We start from the raw sequence: 7,821 nt of genomic DNA on the forward strand, positions 1-7,821 counted from the left end.
CTGGGTTTTGTGCATTTCTCAATCAGCACACACACTAGTCCCAGCCAACCATCCTTTTAGAATTTCCAGGTCCCTTCAGGATATTGGAAATGATCTCGGTAGCTAGGGCTGGTTTCTGAGGAGAGAAAATCCTTCCTCACCTCTAGTCCTAAGTCCTCACTGGAGAGGAGACCCCTGGAAGTCCAGGAAGAGGACTGCTAGGTGTGGCCAAGGATGTGGCCAATCTATTTCCCATGGTGGTGGTGGAGGAGTTAGAAACAGAATGAAATGGAAAGGAGAGGAAGAGGAAGCCACACAAGAAAGAAAAAAGAAAGTTGAAAGTCTAGGTGAGAAGTGAGCACAAGCCAAACAAGAATCAATGCTCCAAGCCTTCCAGGTCTAAAGGAAAGTGCTGGGAGGAGCGCCTGTCTGCAGCCCACTAGGCCGCCTGCACTTTGTAGGTTTATCAGGTGTAGCAGGCAAAGGCCCATCAGAAGGACTGATTTTTCTTTCTGTCCACAGCCACTCCTTCCACCGCTGCCACCCTTCACCCCTTGAAGCAGCCTTAGTGGTTCTCCAATACATATATCTGAGAGCCGAGACCAGGAAAGTAGAAATTATAAGAAAGGAGGTAAAATGGATTTTTGCTGGGGATGGAAACCATTGGAACAAAATGTGAAACATCAGTCCTAAGCCCTATGGAAGGCATTTCTCAGACCAGCCACTGAGCCCAACGCTGACAGACCCATGCCACAGCCGCTGGGGGCTGGAGGCCGGATACCTGAGCATGGTTTGCTGTTTTCAAAATAGAACTACCAAGACTTCAATTTGAAAAATAGCCACCCACCAAATTCTAACTGTGAAGGAGCTTGGTTTTAGATTAGAAATAACGGGTTTCATGTTCAAGCCTACAGAAGGAACTCATGTACTAAGAATGATAACTCCTTCAGTGTCACCTCAAACAGATGTCCTAGCTCACTGCTTTTAAATGATGCCTCAGCTGCTGGCTTCTGTATAAGATCACAGTAGGTAGTTCCCAGGTTTCTAAAAACAGAACCTGACTCTGAAAAAGTGTCCTGAGGTCTCTTTTTCTTCCTCTCCTCCCTGGCTCCTGCTATAAGTAGTTTAGCTTTGCTCTTCTCTAGTGCCCAGTCTCAGAACTGCTCACAATTTGGTTCCACTCAGTCCCAAAGCAGAAAATTCCCTTTGCCCGTGGGACAGAAACTCTGGGCCTGGACTCCTTATCTGGTTCAGAATCCTTTGAGCTCAGCCCCAAATAATTCAGATCCCATTAGCCCAAAGATGAATCCCCCAAAAAGCCACTTAAAGTCAAATCAAAATCAAACAAAAAGATGTTTTTAATCAGAAAAAGAACCTTTTAAATTTGTATAATTTATTAGAAGCTTCTTAGGAACTATATTTAAGCCAAATATCTACATAAGTTACAACAGAAAAAGACTGACGTGGCAAATACCAAAACTGCCAAATAATATACACAGATTTGTCAATGCCCATTTTAAAAAATGTGAGGGGCTGGGGATAGGGAATGCTTTTTTTCTTTTTTACAACAAAATGTACAGGTTACTAAAAACTAGGCATTTAATCCAACTTTTGACAGCATTTTACAGCTACAAGTTCACATCAAACAAAACAATTTTCTATGGGGGGGGGATGGCTGGGCGGAACCTAAACTGCCAGCAGGCACCTGGGAAGGGGCACTTCCTTTGTGTCTTTGACAAGTGGGTTATGTCAAGGAATCTTCCCTCTCTCCAACTCCCTTCCTCCCTTCTTAAAAAGAGAGAGAGAGAGAGAGAGAGAGAGAGAGAGAGAGAGAGAGAGCAAAAGAAAAAATCCTGGTATTTACAAGTGAGTCCTCTTTGCTGGAAAAGTGTACAGAGTGAAGTTTGAGGTCTTTGGAGTCCAGAGCCACGGCAGTGTGGAGCCCTCTCCAAACTGTGCCCCAGAGTGGGAAACCTCTTTGAGTCACCGAAAAGACACCCCCAAAGCTGTTCTTTCTATGTCTTTCTATGTTTAGAGGCTCCATAAGGAACTGAACTGGCTTGGCTGGTTTTATTTTTTTCTTTTAAAAAAAAATCCACAAATTTTAGAAAGGAAAAAAAATAAAAGAAAGAAAGACGTCCAGCAGTTTGGCCTTTGTGAAGTATTCCTTGGTCTAAACGCGGACAGGTTCTTAAGAAAAGTCAAAGCTCGTGGAGCAGCGGGTGGACTGGTCTTCGGGGCGGGCCGAGGGGAGGTGGTGAGGCAGCGTGCTGGGCTAGGGCCGGCCTCAAGTCCTCTCACCAGGTCCGACCATATAGCAAGGTGGAGCAGGACATGGTGCCGTAGTCCGAGCCCGAGGAGTTCAGGTGGGACAGGCTGGAGACCTGGCCCTGCAGCGCTGCGGGGCTGGCGGCGTGGTGCGCCAGGTCCGGAGACTGGCCGGCGCTGCCAGGCTGGTGGCCCGGGTGTGCGCCCAGGCCGGCGCCCCCGCTGCCCACCGAGATAGCCGCTGCCGCTGCCTGGGCGGCCTGCGCCTGCTGCTGCGCTTGCTGCTGTGCGTGGCCTTGTAAGCTGGCTGCGCCCGGCGCGGAGGCGCCCGCCTGGCACGGTTTGCCGTCTTTCACTAGGACCGGCACAGCCACGCGGCGCGGCGACTGCTGCTGAGCCTGCTGCTGTTGGGGGCATCCGGCGCCCCCGCCCCCGCCGCCGCCGCCGCCCCCGCCGCTGTCCTGCTGCAACTGTTGCTGAGCCGCCTTGTCCTTGGCCTGGCGCTTCATTTTGTAGCGGTGGTTCTGGAACCAGATTTTGACCTGGGTGGGTGTCAGGTGGATCATGCTGGCCAGGTGCTCGCGCTCTGGAGCCGACAGGTACTTCTGTTGCTTGAAGCGTCGCTCCAGCTCGTACACCTGAGCCTGGGAGAAGAGCACCCGGCGCTTCCTGCGCGGCGCGCTTGGCAGCGGGGCCATGTTCTTGCTCACGTCTCCCAGCGAGCCCAGGCCGCCCATGCCGCTCATATTCATGCCGCTCGCCGGGCCCATGAAGCGGGAGACTGTAAGCGACAAACGCATAGTGTCGGCTGGAGCCGGGGCCGGGCCAGGCCAACCCTGCCTTCGGCGCCCGCGGCCCGCCCGGCCCGCCCCGACGGCGCCCTCCGCACCTCGGCCGCCTGGTGCGGGCCGGGGAGGCCCAGCCGCTTGAGATCGCTAGCGCCGCCCGGGGCGGTGGAGTCGGAGAGTGTGCCGGAGCGCATCCCAATCAACCCTGGCTACCCTCCCTCGGTCTCAGCACCCTCTTGCGACCCCCAAAGCGCAGAGGGGTGCGAAGTGAGAGCCTGCTCCTGCTCCTTTTTGCCCTCGCCCTATTGGGGTTAGCTGGCCACAGGCGGCGAACTGAACTCAGGCAGGGACTTGGGATCCGACGGTAAACCCCCAGCTCTGGAAGGTTAGGAGAGGAGGGTGCTCTCTTCCGAAGGCTCGAGCCCTTAGACGCTTTGCCTCTTCACTTCTCTGCCGTAGGCACCAGTGAGGGCGCCTGCTCGGCCCATTTAGAGCCCCCTCCGGAGCCGCGCGTCCTCCCACCTGTCCAGACTTCGCTGGAGAGGCGCCGGGCCGAGCGCACCAAAGCGTCCCCGCCGCCGAGCGGCCTCCCTCCCGACCAGGTCCTGCCTCGCCACGCTCTGCGCGCCCTCCATCCCTCGGCTCGGGGTGCCTCCCTCGGCCCTCGGAGGTCTTCCCGCGGAGCAGAGCGCCTACTTGGCAGCGCCTGGAAGTGCAGAGTACCAGCACCTGTCCACAGGACCCCAGAGCAACCAAGTGTCTCTCCTGGGACCCCCACCCCCGCAGCCCAGCAGGAGGAAGACTCCCCGGCTCCCACACCCAACTCCCTGGCGCCGCTGCCCGGCTGCCCGCCCGGTGTCCAGCGCGCAGCCCGCAGGCGCCGCGCCCTCCGGTGCCCAGCCCGCGGCCCCGCGGCGGGGCGGCCTCACTTACTGGCCGGGAAGCGCGGGTCTGGGTTGGCGCCGTACCATCCGGGGCCCGAAGCGCTGTTCCGCATGGTGTCCTGGTAGGGCGGCAGCTCACTCATGTTGCCCAGGTTGCCGTTGCAGTAGCCCCCCACGGCGGAGTGCGAGAGCTGGGGCACCCCCGCCGCCGTCATGTGGTAGGCGGCGGTGACGGCTCCGTGGTGCCCCACGGCGTGCTGCTGCATGGCCGCGGCCGGCGGTGCCGCCTGGCCCTGCCTGTACGCCGCCAGCGGAGCCCCGAGGCCGCCGCCCTCCATGCCCACTTTCTTGTAGCTTTCCTCCAGGGGACTCAAGATGTCAGACACTGAGAACGGAGTCGTGTGCTTTGGACTCATCGACATGATTCGGCGGCGGCTGGAGGAGGAAGGAAGAGGAGGAAAAAAAAGGGAGAGGGGGAAGGCGAAGCCTCGCTACTTTTTTTTTTTTTCTCCCTTTGCCAAATATTCTGGTGTTACCTTAACGCCGATCTTGTTGGATGTACACGTAACGGAGTGGACCGAGTCCGCCTTAATTGGCTTGAGTGGAGGCTCGGGGGCTGCCTCCCGTTTGTTTTAGCCCGGCGCCAGGTTTTAGGCAGCCACCAGAGGCGGGGCATAAGCGCTAAAGCAACAAGACAATAGAAGCCTACATCTTGCCCGAGATAATTAGCTTACATGCTGATGACAAGGTAAACACCTTTAAGTTTCACTTGTCAGGATTTTTAGATCACAGAGAGAGAGAGAAAGAGAGAGAGAGAGAGAGAGAGAGAGAGAGAGAGAGAGAGAGAGAGAGAGAGAGAGAGAGAGAGCGCCAAAGCATTTCTTCCCCCTCCCCGCACACCCCCATCCCCATTTTTTGTGGGGTGCAGGCGCGCGCGGGGAGGAGGCGAGGGAGGAGGGGAAGGAGGAGGGAACGGAGAGCGGGGAGGGCAGGAGGTGGGGTGGAGAGGCGCCCAGGAGGAGGGATGGTGGGGAAGAAGGAAGGTGACTGCTGCTTTGCAACCAACTTGAAGAGTTACAAAGTGGAACCACTTTCCGAAGTGGTCGGGTTCCCCGGGCAGGGACGGGTCGTAGAAGGAGGGGGCCGAGGGATGGGGTTGGGGTTCACCTGAGCCTGCCGGGGCTGCTCCTCCCTCCCGCCGCGGCCTCCCAGCCCCGCGCCTTCCCATCGCCTCCGGACCACATCGGGCTTCGCTGAGCCGGCCCCAGGCGCCGTCAAACGAGCAAGAGCGTCTGGGGACGAGCCCTGGGGCCGCACAGTCGGTCTACGTGTCTGTCAGTCCGTCCGCCTCTTCTGCCGCCGTCCGAGGGACACCTCTGCTCCCCGCCCCCTTTCCCCTTACCGCAGAGATTCCCCGCGGCGGGCGGAGGGGGAGCCGAGTAAGGGAGCGACTGCCGCCGCCGGGAGGTTGTCGCGGATCCCCGCACCCCCCGCCCACCCCACCCCCCGGCTCTCGCTTCTCGGCGGGCCAGGCCCCCGCCCCACACCCCACACCGCGCTCCGCTGCCCCCTCCCAGCCGCGGCGCGCACAGCAGGGGCCTCCTGGGCCGCGGGCGAGCGAGCGTGGGGGCGGCGCGAAGGTGCGGCCCCGCCGCTGAAGTTGTCCCACCGGGAACAAACCTGCTGTCCCAGACCCTGGCCCATTGCCTGAACTCGCGGGGCTCTGGGGCTGAAGCTGACTTTTTGAGGACCTCACAGTCCCGGCCCCCGAGCCCAGCCCCGGCTCTTTTCCCCTTCCGGGAGGACGCCGGCCCGAGGGCGGCGGGAGTGCCTGCGGGTCTGCTGCCCCGGGGGCCTGAGCCCCAACCCGGAGGGCCCGCGGGCCCCGGAGGGGGCGAGTACCCCGGCGCGGGCCGCCCAGCCGAGGCGGGAGGGTGAGCTGCGGCTCGCCTCGCCTCCGCCCGGAGCTCAGCCATGCAAAAGTGCACTTGCTTCCCCGGGAATAACCAAATATCTTTGTTTAAAGTGGCGGCGTAAATGGCCAGTCGCTTTGTGGCCACGCTGGATATTAGCAGATGAGGATCATTCTGCTTCAATTGGGCGCCTCTCATCCGGCAAGCAAGAAACTGCTTAGGAGGAAGTGGGCTTCCTGTCTGCGCGTTCTCAGGCTTCAAGTGTGAGCCCCGCGCCTGGAGGGTCCTCGGGCGCCCGGCGAGGGGGAGCAGTGGGCTGCGCTCCCCAGCGGGACCGGGGGCGTCGGGCGCGTTGCTGGGCCCGGCCAGGTCCCCCAGGCGAGTGGGCCACGGCTGAGCCCTGTCTGGCGCGGATTTTGAGACCAATTCCGCCTTTCCCCCTCGGATTTTAAGCATTTTCGCTGTTGTTTGTTTTTGTTTTCCTTTCTCTTTGGCTCTTTGAGCTTTCCCAGCGCGTTGGGGGCTGAGAGGGCGGGGCGCTTCCTACCCGGGCAGGTGCCTCCTAGACACTTCGGAGGCCGGTCAAGCAGCCTTCTCGAATTTGGGTTTTGTTTTCACATTTTCTTCCCCTCCTTGTAGTGAGGGAGCTCCGGATAATGAAAAGGCAGTTTTGAACTATTTAATCCAGCAGGCTAGGCTCCGTTTTCATTGATAGCAATTTGTAGCAGGGAAAGTTGTTCTGCTTATTTGCTTTTTAAGATTTCAAACCTCTCCTTGAAGCATGCTCTGTACTCCCTCGATACAAAGCCAACTTCTATACTAACATTTGCTTTCCTCCCCTCCTACCTCCCTGACCAGGGGTTGAGAAAGCTCAGGACACCCTGAAACTCCTATGTGGGCCCACGTTTTCCAGAAGGTCCCTGCAGCAGCTTTGGGGCAGACGACCCTACATTTTCTTTTCTTTCTCATGGTGCTGGCCTGCAGCTTGCATTGCTGAAGACAGGTACCAACCCGGCCTCTGCGCCCTTCTCTTCCAGGAGCCGGTGTGTGTGTGTGTGGGGGGGCGCTCTCAGTAAGAACTTAGAGCCTAACAACAGTGCTTTGGTCAATGTGGTGTTCAGGGAGCATCGAGGGAGGCCATTCTGGGCTCCAGTGAATGACAGAAAAGAGCGGGCAAAGCAGAACATGGACGTTGTCTGAAGACACAGCCCAGACAGGCCTGCGTCCTGCATGGGCTCTTTCGAAGGCGAGGTGGGTTTCCTGTTCTCTCTCTCTCTCTCTCTCTCTCTCTCTCTCTCTCTCTCTCTCTCTCTCTCTCTCTCTTTCTCTCTCAACTGTAACAGATGCCAATTATAGGAAGACTCCTACAAACCTCCCAGTCATGAAGCCATTTAGAAATGGAGATAATTCTCCAAAAGATTTTTGTGAGAGTCAAATGAGATCGTGCACGTCAAAGTGCTTGCAGAGCTTTGAAACTGTTTCAAGTTCATTGCCAGAACTGGAGGTTTCTGTAGTTTCTCATAAGTACACCCTCCCCATCTTTATGGCTCTGGATAGAGTGAAGAGTTTAGGGAGCCGTCCACAGTCTCTGGGTCCGCCCTGGTGGCAGCTCTCCAGCCCTGGGCAGGACCTGGGGCACACGTAGTCTCCGCAGCGGAGAACTCCGAGGGGAACCAGGAAGCAGGTGGTGGGTGGGTGCCGGGGATCCAGGCCTAGGGTGGGCTTCTCTTCTGAAACTAGGACTGTGTTCTACCCTCCTCGGGCTGGCTCACTTCTCGAGCACACACAGCCCCATCCGCTCGAGCTTAGACCTAGGCTGGGCTTCTGGGGCGCCGCACACTGGCCCTAGGGGCCTCTCCGACCTCTGCCCTTTCACACCCACCCACCGCTCTGTCTTCTTTGCCAGGCACACTGCACTGCCTGGAATAAGTCTGTAGACTCCCGCCTGGTGAGGAAAAGGCTGATATCTGCATCTCCAAGCTTGTCCAA

The 7,821-nt window shown here is 58.1% G+C and overlaps 1 protein-coding gene across 2 annotated transcripts; it reads right to left on the reverse strand.

The window, feature by feature from the left end:
* Window positions 1-1,313: 1,313 nt before the first annotated feature.
* Window positions 1,314-5,385, reverse strand: Nkx2-1 (NK2 homeobox 1). Of its 2 annotated transcripts, none has more exons than XM_004867547.3 (3): window positions 5,087-5,385; window positions 3,969-4,354; window positions 1,314-3,028 (listed from the first exon to the last, which is right to left on the reverse strand). In XM_004867547.3, exons 1-3 carry the CDS (start codon window positions 5,161-5,163, stop codon window positions 2,277-2,279), a joined length of 1,215 nt encoding a protein of 404 aa, XP_004867604.1. In that variant the 5' UTR covers window positions 5,164-5,385; the 3' UTR covers window positions 1,314-2,276. The 2 variants fall into 2 exon arrangements, with proteins under 2 accessions (XP_004867604.1, XP_004867603.1); XM_004867546.4 differs by lacking the exon at window positions 5,087-5,385 and adding an exon at window positions 4,456-5,080.
* Between the last annotated feature and the right edge of the window lie 2,436 nt (window positions 5,386-7,821).

This window comes from Heterocephalus glaber, unplaced genomic scaffold (assembly GCF_053883595.1).
Source record: "Heterocephalus glaber isolate CG9 unplaced genomic scaffold, H.glaber_assembly_v1.0 deba00001662, whole genome shotgun sequence".
Classification (NCBI taxonomy): Eukaryota; Metazoa; Chordata; class Mammalia; order Rodentia; family Bathyergidae; genus Heterocephalus; species Heterocephalus glaber.

What these genes read in the sequence shown, in the direction of transcription:
- Nkx2-1 (XM_004867546.4), bottom strand. Translation starts at nt 4,595, where the DNA reads ATGCCCCGCCTCTGGTGGCTGCCTAAAACCTGGCGCCGGGCTAAAACA. An exon ending in CCAACAAGATCGGCGTTAAG is followed by an intron (nt 4,355 to 4,455) that starts GTAACACCAGAA and finishes TTCCTCCTCCAG; the next exon opens with CCGCCGCCGAATCATGTCGA. An exon ending in AGACCCGCGCTTCCCGGCCA is followed by an intron (nt 3,029 to 3,968) that starts GTAAGTGAGGCC and finishes TGTCGCTTACAG; the next exon opens with TCTCCCGCTTCATGGGCCCG.